The sequence below is a fragment of the Ischnura elegans genome, chromosome 11 (genome assembly GCF_921293095.1).
Source record: "Ischnura elegans chromosome 11, ioIscEleg1.1, whole genome shotgun sequence".
NCBI classification, from domain to species: Eukaryota; Metazoa; Arthropoda; class Insecta; order Odonata; family Coenagrionidae; genus Ischnura; species Ischnura elegans.
In genome coordinates, this window is record NC_060256.1 from 89,614,650 (window position 1) to 89,633,924 (window position 19,275).

General features: G+C 38.5%; 1 protein-coding gene across 1 annotated transcript in view; it reads right to left on the reverse strand.

Moving 5' to 3' along the window:
- Positions 1-4,037: 4,037 nt before the first annotated feature.
- Positions 4,038-19,275, reverse strand: part of LOC124167662 — a 59,734-nt gene continuing 44,496 nt past the window's right edge. The window contains exons 11-14 of the mRNA XM_046545646.1: positions 12,740-12,836; positions 10,843-11,042; positions 6,603-6,701; positions 4,038-4,971 (exon numbers count right to left, since the gene is read on the reverse strand). Of these exons, the coding sequence (XP_046401602.1) occupies positions 4,649-4,971; positions 6,603-6,701; positions 10,843-11,042; positions 12,740-12,836 (719 nt within the window). The 3' untranslated portion in view covers positions 4,038-4,648. The remainder of the gene's footprint in view (positions 4,972-6,602; positions 6,702-10,842; positions 11,043-12,739; positions 12,837-19,275) is intronic.

Consider the following 19,275-nt stretch of genomic DNA (forward strand, 5'->3'; position numbering starts at 1 on the left):
CGTTTGAAAATATGCAAAATCATGCAGGTTCTAATGGCAGTAAGTACCTGTATACTGTAATACATACAAGCATGAGGAAAATATTGATTGTTGCTTTTATGCCATAAATCTTATATAGTGCGCGTTATACCGTAGAAATTATTTTAAAAGGAAAATAGAGGTGCACCACCGCATTGCTTATTGTATCATTAATGAATATCGATACGTCCACTGCATAAACGCTCAACAATCGCCCACCGAATCCAATCCGCTCATCTAGATAGCCCATATAGTACTAGATGAGCGGATTCTATTCGGTAGGTGGTGAAGCGGAAATCTGTAATGGAAGTCAAATGACACTATTGACAATATAATAACCCTTCGCTGTCCCTAAGTGTCTGGAACAGATATTAACTTAAATATATAAATATTGATTTGCCCACATTTTAAGTACGATAATTTTGCCTTAAAACCTCGATGGATGTCTTCCACTATATCAATTTCTTTTTTTTGCGAACATTCGCGAGACTTATTTGTTTTGAGTTTCGCCGGCGGAACATCCACGATAAAATCCGTGGGGATGGTGGTGGGGCAGCGAGGGAGGAGGATCAAGGGGGTGGGGATTTTAGGGGAGTGGAGGGGTCAAGTGGTGGGGGAGGGAAGGAGTTGACCTGCCTTCCCCCCTCCACTTTTACTCGATAAACCTGACGTCCTCGGGAAAGATCGCTTGGGGCGAGATGAGGAGTTAAAAGAGGGGAAAGGGGGCGGGATGGGTGGGGGAGAGTGGGGAAAGCTGACGTCATCCTCGGGAAGGAAGGAGGAAAAACCGCCGCGCGGCTCCTCGCGAGAGAGGAGGAAGCAGACGCGAGGAAAGAAAGAGGAGAAACTGCGCATTGATCGCGTGAGGATCGAGTTAATCGTGCGTCTGTGCATCGCACTAGATGACCAGTGCTTTAGCTTGTATTTGAAAATTATATCACGTGAAATACTCTGGATTTCTTAGCTTCTGCACTTCGTAATGATACACTACTGCTAGCTCCACACTTACTTTGATGTTGAACAAATGCTTTACGACTACGTTTACATAATACCCTTCGAGCCACCTCTAGGGTGTTTGGCAGGAATGATAAAGCACCAACATGCAGCCTGCAAGGGGACTTCCACAAGCACACAGCACGGTCATAGAAATATTACGCATAATAGCAAAATGTACGTGCATATTCATGCGAAGACGAAACTTGCCAACGGTTATTAATCCTATGCAAACCCATGAAAGGTTAGAACAATGGAAAAAATTTAAACTTGCAATGAGCCGTCCTAGCGAGTGACTCCAATGATTCTATTATTTGAGACACCGTTGATATCCTTAATAGTACGAGGAAAGAATTAAATTTTAAATCTCTGTTTTCAGTCAAGTTTCTTTCATTTTCTTCCCGTGGTCATTTATACCTTAGCACAACGGGTTTTAATTTAGCTTAAGACTTAAGCTTGGGTCGTGAATTGTAATATGCAATCAATTGAAACATTTTGCGTTTCGTTAGCTTCTGAATTTAGTAATGAAACGATATTGTAAACTCCACACTTACTTTGATGTTGTCCGACCCGGATTCCGGCAGCTCGGTGCAATTTTCTTAGAAATAAACCCAAATTTCACTTTGAAAGCCATCCAAAATTTCACTTTTTTGTCAATTACTTACCTCAATTCCAACAACCTGGAATAACTTAGTTGGCCATCTTATGAGGCATTTTGGTCTGATGACAATCGTAGAAGGACTTGTGGATGGGAAGAAGGACAAGGAATGGCCCCGAAGGAGTTACATAGGGCAGGTTACAAAGGATGTAAAAGAGAATAAAAACGTAGATTTGGAAAGGCTAGCGGATGGGAGAGAGGAATGAGGAGCGGCGTCAAACCAATCTTAGGATTGTTGACTAATCATGATGACACCTCAAGAGAAAGAAAAATGCGAATACATTTGCATTCGTCGGAGTAAATATTATTGTACGAGCGATTTTGGTTTGCTGTTTTTTTCTAAGAGAATTGTAATAATATTCTTTATCGATTAATTCTGAGGAAGGACAGGCTTGCTACAAGAGAATAAGGAACGAGATTTGCCGCCAAGCGAGGAAAGCCAGAGAAGCGTGGATGAGGAACATATGTGAGGACGTACAAAATAACCTCGTAAAAGGGAAAGTGGAAGCGGCCTATAGAATAGTGAGGAACCATTTCAAGGAACGAAACACAAAATGTAATAGCATAAGGGATAGGAATGGAAACATTCTAATTGAAAACGAAGACAAAGCCGAGAGATGGAAGGAATACCTGGAGAAATTATACAACGGGAGCAAACTTAGCTCAAAAGTTCTCGAAGAGGAAAGTGAAGTTGAAAAGGATGACATTGGAGCAAGCATCTCAAGATCGGAATTTGACGCTGCAGTAAGAGACCTGCGAAAGAATAAGGCCCCAGGAATAGATGACATTCCAGCAGAGTTAATAAAAAATGCAGGAGAAAAGGTCTTAACTCAACTGTATAAAACTATCTGCGATATGTACTCAACAGGAGATTTACCTAGTGACTTCGAGAAGAACATCATCATTCCCATACCCAAAAAGAAGAGAGCTGAGAAGTGCGAAGAATTTAGGACCATAAGCCTGACGACACATGCGTCGAAGATTCTGACAAGAATCATTTACAGGAGAATTGAACGAAGAGCAGAAGAATTCCTGGATGAGGACCAATTCGGATTTAGGAAAAGCAGGGGCACAAGGGAAGCAATTTTGGCTCTTAGGATGATCATAGAGAAGAGAATGGAGAAAAACAAACCAACCTTCATAGCATTTGTCGATTTGGAGAAGGCCTTTGATAACGTGGAATGGAATTCAATGCTTAGAATTTTGAAAGAAATCGGCGTACTCTACAATGATCGTAGAATTATTCATAGTTTGTATAAAAACCAAGTAGCTGTGATCAAATGTGGACCAAACGGTGCAGAAGCGAGAATAAGAAAAGGGGTGAGACAAGGTTGTGCGCTTTCCCCCTTAATTTTTAATGTTTACATAGAGAAAGCCATCAACGAAATCAAGCAGAAAGCTTCGGGTGTCAATATCCACGGAGAAAAAATTAGTATGCTGCGATTTGCTGACGACATAGCAGTCATAGCCGAGACAGAGAAGAATTTGAAGAAGACGTTGACAAACATGGAAAGGACAATGGCCAGATAGCAGCTGAAAATCAACAAAAAGAAGACTGAGATATTAGTTTGCAGTTTAAGAGAGGAGGCTAAAACAAACATCAACCTAGGAAAGCATAAGCTTGAAGAGGTGAACGAGTTCTCTTACCTGGGAAGCCGAATTACCAGCGATGGACGGAGCAAGAAAGAAATACACAGTAGAATAGCGCAGGCGAAGAGGGCTTTCTACAAAAAGAAGAATCTTCTTACAGCTGAAAATACCAGCATAGAAGTAAGGAAACAATTCATCAGATGCTACATATGGAGTATGTTTCTCTATGGAAGCGAGGCTTGGACGTTGACAGCAGCAGAGAAGTCAAGAGTGGAAGCATTCGAAATGTGGTGCTACCGAAGAATGATGAAGATAAAATGGATTGACCGTGTGAGTAACCATGAAGTGCTAAGGAGAGTAGGAGAAAAGAGAAGCCTCCTAAAAAAATAAGCAGAAGAAGGGGCAACTTAGTTGGCCACATTCTGAGGCACGATGGTCTGATGAAGACAATCGTTGAAGGACAAGTGGAAGGGGATAAGGGCAAGGGACGGCCCCGAATGAGTTATATAAGACAGGTTATAAAGGATGTAAAAGAGAATAAATATGTAGCTATGAAGAGATTAGCGGATAGGAGAGAGAAATGGAGAGCTGCGTCAAACCAATCTTAGGATTGTTGACTAATGATGATGATCGATTAATCATAATTTTACTCTCACTGTTACGGAGTAATATATGACAATAATTTCAGTCTTAATTTTTGTAGTTACCTATAAACATTTGATCATGTATACATGCGCGCTCAGTATTACCAGCCGTGGGAAATAAAGGAGATGAAAACTTCAAAATCATTAAAGTTTATTGGCACGAAATCAGATGTTTAAAAACAAATCACCAGACTGGTCTGGTGCAAGACATTAATAATGAATTAATCAGATATCTCATGTATGGTATTACATGGAATGATAACTTTGCATACTGAAGGTGAAGTCCTGGTGCTGAAAAAAATAAAATTCGTATTATATGCAAAGGAAAGCTCCCATATTTATTTATTTCCTTTTGCCCCGTATACGAAATAAAATCTTAATAAAAATTAGCTAGAATAGAATAAAAATGTGAGTAATTTTCTTCCAACATGGGCAAAAATATCACTTTAAAAATATTTTTTTGATTTAGCGTGAATTCTCGCCAGTGTGCTGAATACCAGGAATCAAAAATGTTTTTTCACTATCGCTATCAAACTAATGAACACTTCTGTGCCTGTAACTTCTTTCGTTAACCTCAAAACTTAATAAAAGAAGATCAGTATCTCCCCGACCGTTCGACTCCTTCCCAATAGACGAGCTGCACCCGAGAGGTTTCCAACTTTTCCGATTACGAGTGATGGCAAAACTTATGGATGTGTATGCAAACGTTCAGTACCACTGTCTCAGGGAATGGTTCTTGTATTCTCTAAGGCCTCAGGTTGTCCAGGATCCATGACATGTGAGGAGGGACTCGGGTGTAGATACCAGGTTTGCCACCCAACGCGCAGGCGACTGGCCCGGCTGAAACAATGCCGATGACCACCCACTGTCCCCCCCGTCTGCCCGGCACCACGTCGTCGATGACCATCAGGGGTCCTCCGCTGTCGCCCATGCAGGTGTCTTTGCCCGCCTGACCCCCAGCGCACATCTGCTCTTCCGTCACTCTGGTCAGGCTGGCGTACACTAGGGAACAGTCCTCGTTGGTCACCACCGGGACGCTGACCCACAGTTTGACCTTACTGTGCGAGCCTGTTGGCAAAATGAAGGAAACTCTAATTTCAAGTCGGTTGGTTGACATTTCTCTGCATTTGTTTGACAAGGTCCGATCTGACATTTTGGTCGATGACGTCGCCAAATTATTAAAATCATGAATAATGATAATATATATCCTTCCTTACATATGCACATGCAGTAAATTATCCCCATTCAGGGAAGTAAAATAGCCTGTAATGGAATAAGCCTTCAATTGGGCTTACTGTAAAATTCTTAAATGCGGAAAGGAAGAACGTAAAACCAAAAATACTCAAACTCGTGTAATAAAAATACGTAAACAATAAAATACTCAATACACGTAAAGCTAAAAAAAGTTGAAGTAATTCTGTGCGTAAAACTCAGAACTGAAGTTATATCTAAATGAAAAACCTATATTCCCTGTATTTTGAAAAAAAACAACTATTTTGGAAATAAAAAAAACTAGTTATCTAGTGACACCAAATTTAACTTTATTTCATGATAAAAATCAGCTCAAGTTCAGCAATAATAGAATACGTGGAAGTGAATTCCACACATGAAACATGAACATTTAAAAATTTTTCTTGTTTCACGATTTTTAATCATATCCACCTCATCATCAGGCACTCGAAACATGTAGTATCAACAAAATAAATCAGTGGGTTGAAGCCCTGTTGTGTTTCATGTGTGTCAACAGCGAAAGGTCAACATTATTTTTATCGACATTGACGTGGTTGCATTTATAACCCTGTCAGATCGACACAGCGATTTTGGTGGAGGCGAGGCAGCTTACACCTAGGATTATTTGCTTATTTAGCGGAGGATAATGTGGAGGTAACAAGCCGTTGGCGTTAGCTCTTAGTTTAGAATCAAATCTTGGCATGCTTTTGTGTGTGGAATACTGTAATAGCATCATTAATACTGTAAAATTGTATCTTCACTTTTGTTTTGTTGTTCACTGCTGAGACTTATTTTTAGAATGTGATATGTGCCATAGGACAAGGTCCTAGAACAATAAACTTATTATTATCATTATTATTATGGAGCATGCGGCTTACAGGCAGATATGGACTCACAACGAAATAAACGCAGCTGCGCTTGACTGGAAAGTTTTTCAGAGAGATAAACGTAGCAATTAAAATCGGAGAGAAAATACGTCGAGTTACTACAACAGTAAAATTTACCTTTTTTGAAACATTTTCAGGATGCCAGCCAACCTATTGAATGGTGCCTTTTGAGCTACAATTGAAAAAATGTGTTTTTCATTATCAACAAAAAATGAATGTAAATAAGACATTGTTGAAGAAAAAGTATTTTGGATGACCTTAAGTGTTTTCTCATGACAGTTTTAACCTTGGAGAGTTGGCACAAGTTGTTAAAATTGCTTTATGTAACTTAACTACTAAAAACTTCAATGTAAACTGACTGATCATGACTGCACCTGCCCTTGTTCTCGAATGTTCTTGCCATCACTAAATCATTCCACAATTCATCCCTAAACATGGATACAGAAAATCTTTACTCAGGACAAAAATAAGAATCCTCAGTCGCAGCTCCGAACTTTTGAACTCATAATTCATTCTAATGGATGCATTTTGGTCATTTGCACGTCGGCAAGTATTTGGTATCAGGCAAAATTTCGCACTTACTGTTTTCAGTCCTTCCCCATCCGGCCACGAACAGCGGTTGCTTCAAATACTCCTTCACCAAAGCATCACCATTCGGGAGGCAGATAGGAACTATGAAATCTGCGAATAGAATTAGCTTACGTTAGGCTGTATACATTAATTAATTACAAATGCATTAAATTGGGAAAATTCCTACTAAGATTGGTAGGACAATATAAATTGAATGAGAACTCGTTGCACCAAAAATTGATAAAACATTACCCCCTTATTTGGAAAATAGAAGGGAATTCTCAGCCATTCAGAAACATGATGAAATTCGGTTGTAAGCCTTATATAAATTAGGTTCGGTGGATTAAAATACCTTCTCTCGTCAACAAATAAAAAAAATGTTTTTCTATATTACATTGCCGATAGTAGGTGCCAGCGAATATCGGAATAGTTATTTCCATCGTCAGAGAAGAGTCTACATTTACATAATACCCTGCAAGCCACCTATAGGGTGTTTGGCAGGGGGTGACCAATCACCAACAAGCAGCATGCCAGAGGACCGCCACATGCACACCGCACGGTCATAGAAATATTACGCACACTAGAAAAATATGCATGCTAATTCATAAAAAAATTGCTAATGGTTAGTAATTCCTAGTGCAAATATATGCAAGGTTAGAACTATGAAAAAACATGCAATGAGTGATCCTAGCGAGCGACGCCATTAATCCTATCAATTGAGACAACGTTGCTATCCTTAATAGTACGAGGGAAGAATGACATTTTAAATCTCTCTGTTTTGCAGTCTATTTATTTTATTTTATTTTCATGATCAGAGTGAGAGTCGGAGTGTTATTATAAAATTTCGTACGTAAATTATCATTGAGAAACCTACCTATCCCTAAAATTATTAATGAGCAACAAACGAAGGTGTAACCATAAAATTTGTCTTCATTTCAGCAGCCAGTTGTCTAGACTACGGTAGAAGGCTACTTTTAAAAAATCCTGCCTTAAAGATTAATTTTCAAGTATCCAAATAGTTTTCTCTTCTTTAATTCTCGTGCCTCTGGGATTAGATTGAACTTAATTCTATATATTCGATACGATAAAACAATTGGAAATGCCTACATGCCGTGTGATTATGTAAAACATACTCCAATCTAAAAAAATATTGATGGTGAAATTCAGGGACAAGCGGAAAAAACCAGTTTGAGAAGGAGGACGATTTCTTTCCCGTGCCAAGGATGTCAGTGTCAAGGCCAGCATAGTTTGGGGCCGAGGGCATCGTTTTCGCTCAAATTTAAGTTTTAATATAATTTCATTTCATCGTTTACTGCAAAATTGCATGTCTGCGGATTAGACTACCGGACTTTTATTTCTTCCCGGGCTTTCTATCCGGTTCTTTAGTTGCTAATGGTTAGCTGCAGCTAAATGTTATTGCCATATAAATATTGAATTACAATCGTAATGAAAGCAGCTAATTTCTTCCCTTATTAGCTTATTAGCTTTCCCTTATTAGCTTAGGGAGCTTCGTATTATTAGCGAAGAAATTAGCGTTTTTTCTTTCAAAGACTTATATTTATCAATATAAAGAGACATTGATATTAACTTCGTGCGAAAAATATCTTGCTCATAAAATTAGTAGTAGGATTTCTTGCCTTCTGATAGAAGGCTTGTGGTACAAAATAAAGGTTCTGACACATCAAACAGAAGTGTTTGTGATAAAGGGTGGCCCAGAGAAAGAAACTACCCCCATCCCCTGTGTTTAATGACCGCAAACCAACCGTACGTCGTTTATTCCAAGGTGAGCTCTATCTTAACCTATCAAAACCAACCTTTCGGGTTTAATTGATTTGAAAGCTTTAATGACTGTACTAAGAAAGCAAATGACTATAGAATGTAGTATACATGGATTTCCATGAGAAAAAAATCCCCTGGGAGTTAAATTTGGAGAATCTGAGCTTTTCCCGGTGAATAGCATGGATGAAAGCTTTTCGGGTTTTCAACCGGGTCAGGATCTGCATGGGCCGACGCACAGTGGGGCCAAACCCCACTTTAGTCGGACAAAAGTCTAAAACTTTTACTAACAACCCTAAAATATTCATATATATGTTTTAGAGACCGCTTTAATGAAATCAAATATTAAGTTTTCAATATTTTCGATCTTTCGATATTTTTTCAATTTCATTACTTTTAGAATTTTAAAAGTAACTTGATTAGTTGTAAAAATAGATTTATAAAAATTTTAAATAATAAAAATAATAAAGTTCAAGTCAATAATCCTAGTGACCAGAAAAAAATCTGATATAAAATTTGCAAAATTATTTTATCAATATCTTTGAAAAAACCTTCATGCTTAATAGAAAAATAAAGATTTGCTCATAAGTTTGCATGTACCACTTCCCAATACACAAAGAAAGAAAATACTGCTTTGAAGAGGTATTTTAACTTTCAAAAATAAAATACAATAGAATATGGTTTATTGCACGTAGAGAGTGAAAGAGTACTAAATTGGCATTCCGGAATCGAATAAGTACACCTCAGTTGAACGGAAATAACCTTTTCGAGCACTTCATTCAAGACAGGGTGGGAGCCTCGGGAATGGCCACTCTACATTTCAAAAATCTCAGCTCTTGTGTAGAAAACTTCACCGCTTGTATCTATGAATAGACAAAATATGTAATGCATGCAAATTTGATTTATTACAAAATAATAATATCTTAATGGACACTGTTTATATTATAGTTTACCCGTTGCTGTGCGGCCATAGCGGCCGGATGGATTCCCTTTCAGCTTGTCATGCATAGCTAATCTTTTATCATAAAACCCTTTTTGCAACTCGATGGCAGTTGATTTCTTTTACATTATTTAGCGCATTCTTCGATTAATAACATATCTAAAAATCACGTTACGATTCCGTCCGATTATATAACTTTTCTCTAATTGAATAAAACTTTTCACCGTGAAAAATGAACGACGTTCCACTCATGATAATTAATTTCTCCACGGCTATTTTTTTCCAAATTATAAATAGTAAAAGCAAATTTATATTTTCCATATTTATTCCAATTGATTGCAAGTTAAAAAATATAAAATCAAAAGGGCCAGTGTACTGTAATCATAGTTTAAAATCGACCGTCCATTTAGGCGTCTGCGACTCCGGAACTAGTGCCTCGCTTTTCTCTCACTTTGACACTTATTTCAACGTGAAGGTGCGCACATACCAACCCGTGAAATACACTGTTACGCAGTTCAAACATCCTATTACCCAACCTAATATTTAAAAAACCCCATTACAAAATTTCATCAACCCTGAAGATGCTGAGGAAGTCTCTCAACGAAACGTCGGCTTACACCATGGAGACCCTGACCCGGTTGGGAACCCGAGAGGGTTTCATCCAAGGACCTTTGGCTTTCCGGACCACTGCACAAACCACTACTCTATCCAGGTCAAGAGCCTACCACGAACACAATTATTATTATGCTGATTAATGTCTTGGAGTGTAGGTCTTGAAGACTTTCAATAAAAAATTTTTCCTACTTTTCGGTATACAGTATGTATATACCTTAATTAGAACTATGAATGAATGTGAATACAGAAAGTTTTATTCGTGAGGTCATTAAAGGTTATTAATTTTTTACAATAATAAAGTATAAAATATAAAAATAAATTTAGCGATAAATTAATTAAGAAGGATGGACAAGAATTTTTATTACTGCAAATAATAATGATATAATAATAATAATAAAATAAATAACATTGCAGTAACCTTTTATGCCTTTATGCATCAGATTTATGCACTCTTATTCATTCGTCGCCCTTATGAAGGTGTAGAAATTTACTGGAACTTCGGCAAAAATAAAAAAAAATGCTTCAAGATCTACCCTCCAAGACAGTGGCGCAGCGAGGGGGGTTTTGGAGGTTATAAACCCCCCTTCCCAAATCTCAGCGTTAATCCATTTCACCTAATTGGATTAATACTACTTACAGAGTACTGTGAGGATTAATAAAATATCCCTCAGAAACCTGTTAAACTCACCATTTTGAGCCATTAATCTGAAAAATTTTCTAGGGAAGGGACCTCGCAACTGCCGCTTACCCTGGTGGGTATTCCACACCCTCAGACCCCCCAGTGTTTTGCGCCTAAAATTCCTAACTGCGCCCCTGGATAGCCCGAGTTCAACTACGAGACATCACGTCGGGAAACGACGAGATCATACATCTAGAATCCCCTATTGTAATACTTGTGTCTTGGACACGCAGCTCACTCACCTGAGAATGTGACCGGGGAGTGCATTCGGATGAGAGCGATGTCATTTTCGAGGTAGCTCCTCTGGTGCTTGTATTTGGGATGACAGACTGCCTCGCTGACCCGGCGCCTCTGCACAGGATCTGCGCACTCACTGTCTTCGCCGTACTCCTGGCAATCTGGGTCCGTTTCCACGTTGTGCTCACCCAGTCTCACACCTAAACTGAGCTCGTGGAAAGGGAGAAATATTTCCTCATGGAAAACATTGCAACATATCTGTGCGCAGTGGACTCACCTCAGAAATAAGTTATTGATGCGACAGAATTTATTCGAGAGTTTCTTAGATGAATAACTATTACTTGTACCACTTCTTTTTTTAAATAAGGTGACCCGGATTTCGATGAATAATAATTTTCATCAGGCGTATTTAATTATATTATATTATTATAACACATAATAATAATAATAATAATATGCGCCTGATGACGATTATTCATCGAATCCTCGGTCGCTTAATTTAAAGAAGTGGTATAAGTAATAGTTATTCATGTAAGAAACCCTTTAATGTAATACAGCGTTGTTAAAAATGTTGAGAATTTATTTGTTCATTCGACGTTATCGAGATTTAAGGATAGGTAGGAGATAAATGCAATTCAAGGTTTTAACCTTTCAGATTAATTGGGCCCCGTAGATTTTCAGGGCAGCCGTATACTTGGGACAAATCTACGAAAGAATCCAGTTGAAAAGTTCCGCGAGTTTTTTCCGGTTAATTGGTACAAGAATATAATTAATAGTAGCGGGCGTAACTTGGTGGAAATCCATAATCGCAGGAATAGAAGGATCAACAACTTTGCTATTTCCACATGGTAATTTATTGAGACCGACCATGGTTTCGTTACAAAGTAACATTATCAAGGTCCTTCTATTTGTTCCTTCTATTCCTGTTGATCCTTTTATTCCTGATGAAGTTGTTGATCCTTCTATTCCTGTGGTACAAGAGTGTCTTCAAAGAAGCCACGCACCGTTGATATACGCCTAATGCTTAAGTGATGATATGCAATTTCTATTTGTGCAGTCAAGGTATGATATAATACAATTAAATGTACGGAATATGTGATTATAGCATAGCATTCTAAGGAAAATTGAGGAATCATGACGTTCAAATGCACCGAATGAATTTAATTTTGTAATTATTGCTGACGTCACGTGCCAGTAGCCAGTCGAATCGTTTACAAAGGTTACAAAATTTTAGGATAAAGTTCTAACATGGCTCCTGCTGCTCTGCTCCGAGACCAATTAGTACAAAATTCTACGTATTTATCCCCAGTAACCTCGATATAATATTTTATGGATTAGTTATCAGTACGGACTCTAGAAAATCGGCGATCATCGTTTCAATCACTATTTGATTATGGTTTAGGTGGCATGATACTCCAATTGAAAATATATTTCCGATTATTTATTTGTGATTTAGATTTAAAGAGCCGCTCTCTCTCTCTCTCTCTCTCTGTCAAGAAAGGATCAAAAGCACAAAATAGACGCTCCGAAAGGGATTTCCGATTCTGTGAAATATTCTTTCTTGCATCGGGGGAAAAGGGATTGGAACGATGTGTCCAAAGGTAGTTTTTTTAAACTCTTCCCGCGTTACCGAAAGACCTTCCATGAGAAGTTAAGATACTATTGTATTGTTAGGATATTTTTCATTTTGTATTTTTACCATGTTTAGAGTAAAGTTTATATTGTATTGCTGTTTAGATGTTTCTCCTTGTATATATTTTTTTCAAGGAAGCGTCTTGCATTAACTTGGGTAAAATCTATTTATGTTACCACCCGACCGAATGTTCAACTTGTAGTTTTATTTTTGATAATAATAATAACAACTGATTCCCGAAACATGTAGCGGCATAAGTTTATACTTACAGTTTGACGCCTGGAAATTCCTGCACGCAATGCGCTGCTGTTAGTACGTAGAGATCGTTGAGAAGAGATCCGCCGCAGAGGGGTTTTATTCCCTCTTCTGGAAAGCAGAGAAAAGCCATGTGAGTCGAGAAGTCACCTCATGCCTCTCACTTATCATTGCATTATAGATGTCGGGAACTTAAACAATTCTTCATAGCAATACTGAGTCAGCAAAGTGTTATGCAAATTCGTTAATTTAACTACGCCTTCTTGATAACCTGAGAGCCACCTCTAGGGTGCGCGACAGGGGGAGCCTAATCACCAGCATGCAGCACGATACATGCAACATGGGCACCACGTGCTTATAGAAAGATAATAATGAAAGTAACTCTTACACATTTGTGCTGCTGGTATGAGCTCACCACGCATAAATTACTCCATGCAAAAGGCACAGGAAACTAAAATTTGCTAACGGTTGGTAATTAAAATAAGTATATCCATTCAACATGCAAGTACAGCATTCCGGCAGATATGTGAGGGGTTGACAACCTAAGGGGGACAAATAAATTTTTTCTCAACAGAGTTAGGTAAAGTTAATTGTTAGGATGCGATGAAACACTCTGTTCTGCGCTGACATCGAGTGGAAAATCTAATGCACTACTAAATATGTAGTTGATCTCGTTTATTTTCTATACCTAATTTCTGTTCCTAACTCTGTTCAGAAAAAGAAATCCCTTGTGCCCAATGGCTTCTCACCCACTCATATAACATAATTATCCACAAAGACACTCCCTGGACTCTCAGAATGAAAGTGGTGCAGTACTCGTCTTATTGTATGGAGTGGACAATTGGACGGTTAAGAAAACATCATAGTAAAGACAGGAAGCGATTAAAATGGTGGTTCTTAAGACCAGTGGCGCAGCGAGGGGGGGTTTTGGGGGTTAAACCCCCCCCAGAGCTCAGAGAAATTTTTAAGTTTAATGCATTTTATTAATTGGATTGATATTACTAATAGAATAGTGTAAGGATTACTAAAATATTCCTCAGAAAGCCGTAGAACTCACCATTTTGAACCATTTATCTTGAAACTCCGCAATTTATTAATCTCGCACCTACCGCTTTTCCTGGTGGATATTCCATACCTCCACACACCCCTGCATTAGTTGCACCTAAACCTCCCCCAGCCTTAATTCCAAGCTGCGCCCCTGCTTAAGACAGCTTCTCAAAATTTCATGGATCAAGAGAGTTTCGCACACTGTGGTTCTGCGAAGATCAGGCCTTCATCGCTCTCGAAGGAAGTTTATTAAGTAGAGGAAAATCTCATATTTTGGCCACATGCTGAGAGAAAATAAGTACGAAATCCTCAGCTATGTCTTGGAAGGGTTCTACATCTACATCTACATAATACCCCGCAAGCCGCCTAAAAGGCGTGTGGCAGGGGGTGTCAGGACACCAGCCGTTTACAGCTATTAAAAAAAAAAGAAGTGCTCTAACGAGGCTGGGACAAGCGTTTATTAAAGTCCTTTATTGTTCGGGGGAAAAACGAATTCTTATATCTATCCGTTCGGCAAAAAATCTCTCTTAATTTATCGCTTCTGTCGGACCTGGAAATATAGTGTGGCTCTAAGATTATGTTCTCTGTGTCGCTTTTAAAGATATCCATTCTTAATTGTTCAAGCAATCTAAGCCTAGCGCGTAGCCTCCGAGTCTCCAACGGCTCCCAGCCTAATTCGCTTAACATCTGGGTAACACTGTCTGTACGCCCGTAGCGGTTTTTGACGAAACGCGCAGCCTTCCTTTGTATTTTATTCAGTTCGCGGATTAAGTCTTTCTGCACCGGATCCCATACACTCGCTGCATATTCAAGGTGCGGTCGGACGAGAGCGAAATAGCACCTTTCTTTTACTTTCTCATCCGAAAATCTTCCCACAATACGCTTGACGAATCCTAATTTCTTCAGGGCTATGCCGAAAATATTCTTTATATGTGTTCCCCACGTGAGGTTCGAGGTTATCGTAACTCCCAGGTACTTCACTTCGTCTGTTGCCTTTATGTTAATGCCATCCACTGCATAAACATTGTTAGTGTTGGACGAATTCCGCAAAAAATGTACCGCCATGCGTTTGCTCAGATTAAGTTCGAGTCCCCACTCTTGACTCCACAAATGAACGTTGTTTAAGTCCGATGATAGATTTCCATAGTCAGAGTGATCACTAATTTCGCGATAGATGACAGCGTCGTCAGCAAATAAACGTATTTTACTGCTAATGCGGGAGCAGAGATCGTTAATGTATATAATGAACAACAGGGGGCCGATTACGCTTCCTTGTGGAACACCTGATGTAACTTTTACAACATCAGAGCTAATTCCGTCAAGAACTACTTTTTGTTTACGATCTCTGAGGAAGTCGCGTATCCAGTTTACAACTGTTTCGTTTAATCCGCATGACTGTAATTTGTATAAAAGTTTGTTGTGAGGTACAGTGTCGAAAGCTTTCTTAAAATCTAGAAATAGTGCGTCAACTTGTCTTTTCGATTCACCAGATTTTATAACGTCGTGAAGAAAGAGCGCGAGCTGTGTTTCGCAGGATCTATTTTTTCGGAATCCGTGCTGACAGTCATGGAGGAAGTTACGTCTGTCCAAGAAAGTCATGATATTACTAACAACGATATGTTCAAGTATGTTGCCTATAATTGATGTTAGGGAAATTGGACGGTAGTTGCCTGGGTCATTTCTGTTTCCCTTTTTGAAAATGGGTGTAACACTTGCAATTTTCCAGTCGGGCGGTAACTTCCCTTCGGAGAGTGACTTCTTGAATATGATCTCTAAGTAAGGTGCGATCTGTGGAGCTATCTCTTTGAGGACACGCGCGGGTATTCCCTCCGGACCCGGAGATTTACTATTCTTAATCGATTGTAGTTGTTTAGTTATCCCATCACGTTTTATAGATATTTCTTCCATCAAATCCTCAGTATATGGGATGTCTAAATTGAATTGAGTATCGTCAGTAGTGTATACACTTTCGAAGTGGGCATTTAAAGTGTTAGCTTTGTCAATATTTTCGGTGACAAGTTTACCATCTTTATCAAATAACGAATCTACGGTTGAATGTTTTCCCTGAAGCTCTCTCGCGTACGACCAAAAGGATTTCGGATTTTCTTCGAGTAATTCACCAAGTACTTTTTTCTTAAACTTTCGCATTGCAGTTCGCATTGATTTCTTGGTTATTGAGCGTTGAGCAGCGTAACTTTCTTTAGCTTCAAGTTCCTTCGATTTATTACGAGACGTGATGGACTTTCTGTACAAGTTGTATAGTTTTCTCTGTTTCCTAAGTTCTCTTCTGACATCGTTGTTGTACCAGCGAGGTTCCTTATTATCACATTTCAGTTTTTGCGGAATATGTTCGTTGATTCCTTGGCGCAGAATTTCTAAGAAACGTGTCCATATTACATCTGTGCTTTGGTCCTTTGATGTAACAACGAATTTTTTGTAGGAGTCATTAAGCATCTCGCCAAATTTAGTGAAGTTACATTTATCGAATAGGTAAATATTGCGTTTTGGTTTTACGGCTGACACCACATCAACTTTTAACGTTGCAAAGATTACTCTGTGGTCGCTTATACCGTCAATAATATCGACTTGTTTTATCAACTTAGGATCGCTTACTGCTAAAAGGTCTAATAGCTTGTTTCCTCTCGTAGGTTTGTCAACTACTTGGGCGAGAGAGTGATTTGCAAGTATGTTGAGTAATACCTCGCTGATTTCTTTATTCCTTGAATTCGGTTTTACAGTGTAAGTATCCCAGTTTATGGATGGAAGATTAAAATCTTCCCCGATTACTATCACACCTTTACTGTCTCTCTGAGTAAATGCGGATATTTGATTTTCTAGAAGGTACATAATATCGACTTCGGAGTTCGGCGGTCTATAAAAAGAGCAAACATGAATACTCCTTTTGTTTCGTTGTTTAATTGTACACCATACGCTTTCAATTTCGTTGTCAATTATTTCGTGGGCGGCGCTTTGTAAATGGGATTTAACTGCAATAAAAACTCCACCACCTATTCTATTGCGTCGATCGCATCTGTAAATTTTATATTCTGGAGGAAAAACTTCGCTGTCGCTTATATCTTCCGTAAGCCAGCTCTCTGTCCCCATGACCACGTCTGCGTCCTGAAAAATATGCTCGATTTCGGCGCGCTTGTTTTTTACGCTACGGCAATTAACTACAACAAGGTTAATGTCATATTTTGTAGTTAGAGTTTCGGTTGGTTCTTTTCTAGGCTTTTGTATACTCAGCGGGAGAATTTTATTGGTAGTACTAATAATATTTGATATTTTTTCTTTCTCTGGAGCACGCGTTTTGGGAATAATGACGCTATTGTACGGCGTTAACGCGAACAGGGTTGAACAGGGTTGAAATAAATCTTCCAAGAGGGAGAAGAAAATGTTGATGGACACAAAACATCAAAGATTGGACAGAGAGAGATGCCCGAGCAGCCAACGCATTAAGTAGTGTGAGGCATCAAGGAGAAGATATCCTTGCAATGATAGAATCAAAATAAGCGTTTACTGCGAATTAATAAAGGCAAAAAAACACTAACAAAGATAATACCGGGTGTTTATTAATGAATATTGGAATTTCAGCGCTTGATAAATATTTATTACTTTATACTTACAGTTATAAATTAATGTCAATTGAAAGAGCAACTCAAACAGTTTTGTTTTTTTTTTTAGCAACAACGCGCATATGCGTGAAATGTTTCTGCCGCGATCCGCTAGAAAGCGGTAGTAGCATAACTGATGATACCATCTGCGATGTTACTGTCGCTTAGAGGATCACAACCGAATTTAATTCGGAACGCACGTTGCACAGATTCAGTCTTTGCAAACTGTAAAACACAAAGCGCTCTCTGTTCACTAGTCGTCATCTTTGCTACTACCGCTTTCTGGCGGATCGCGGCGGAAACATTTCACGCACATGTGCATTGCTGCTACAAAAAAACAAAACTGCTTAAGTTGCTCTTTCGTTTGACGTATAATTTATAACTGTAAGTATAATTTAATAAATATTATAAGGCGTTAAATCCCCGATATTCATTTGTAAACATCCGCGGTTGCCTATGCTAGCCGACTTTCATATTAATACACTTGCAGTACAAGCACTAGGTCGTTGAATTAAAACTTTGTAATTTCATATGGGATAAAAAGTTAAGTGCCCTATTAAAAAAAAAGAATAATTTGCGACATCTTGAGGAGAGGACCTAAAGATGACGGGCAGCAACAAACTGGTCGTGCATAACATTTTAATGTTTTCTGAAAAAATTATTGCATTTAATTTCGGATGTTATTTGAAATCACGACTTAATTTCTACTTCAAGTTCATGAAGCAATTTCACGAAGTCATGCTGCTAAGTATTCGTTTCCGGTAGTATTTGTATAAGGTAATGAGACGTGAGTCTCCTTGAAAGGACTAAACACATACATTAGAGAAAATTGTTTTTCCCGTAATTGCATTTGACGCTTGGAAAGTTTTATAATTTGTATTACTACACCATGCAGAAATATCAGTAGAACGCGAGGCTAAGGGGATTCCATCTCTGCCAAACAGATTAAAATAATTTTCGCATAATTTATTTGATAAATTTTGCTTTCAGTCATGAAGTCCAACTTTTTTATTTCAAAATAAGGATAGAAAGAATATGGAAAACTAATTTCTTATATTTTTAAACTTTGCTTCCGTATTATGCCCATCGTAGACCAGGAATGAACCTAAGGATCTTCGCAATGCTCATTGACCAAAGTTACGTGTCCACTGATGACCAAATCTCGATATTTATCTCAGAACTGTGTCCATGGAGACAAATCTCAACCTCCGGGAGGTCTCTGACAGAATAGTCCCAGATATTTTTCTCAAAAATGTGTTCATTGAAGGAAAATAACTCATAATTACGCCCCTATTTGTATTCTGAGACCAGGATACTAGTCTCAGATGAACGAAATTGTTCCTAATTCCGACAATGAGAATTTTTCTAGTGATTTGGGAAGTATGCGTTTCTATGACAACTATTGACGTCTCCGAGGCTATTTGCTCCTTATCTCCGAGAGGGTCCTCTAGCAATATTTTTGTTTGTGTTGGTCGATTGTTATTTTGCGAGACCTAATAGAGAATTATCTTTTAGAGGTCTGTCAGAAATAAAGGGTTATTCTGCACCATTGACCCATTTTCAAAAACTGGTATGTATTAATTACGACAAGTTATTAAATTATAAAATTCAATTGATATCACACATTATGAAAAAACTTAGAAGCATACTTTTTTTATTGGTATGAAGCTCTGTTTAACCCTCTTATAATATCAATCAACTCACTAAAATAAATAATGCTGGAAGACCTTAGCTCTCGGAGACAAGTACCTACCTTAGGTGCAATAAGTCTCAGGGGCTTCAATTGTTGTTATTCCCATTTCCACTTGTGACTCGAGACTCAATCTCAAGACTTACAGTCACCAGTGGACACGATGCTTTATGCACCTGAACATGACAAGTAATACCTA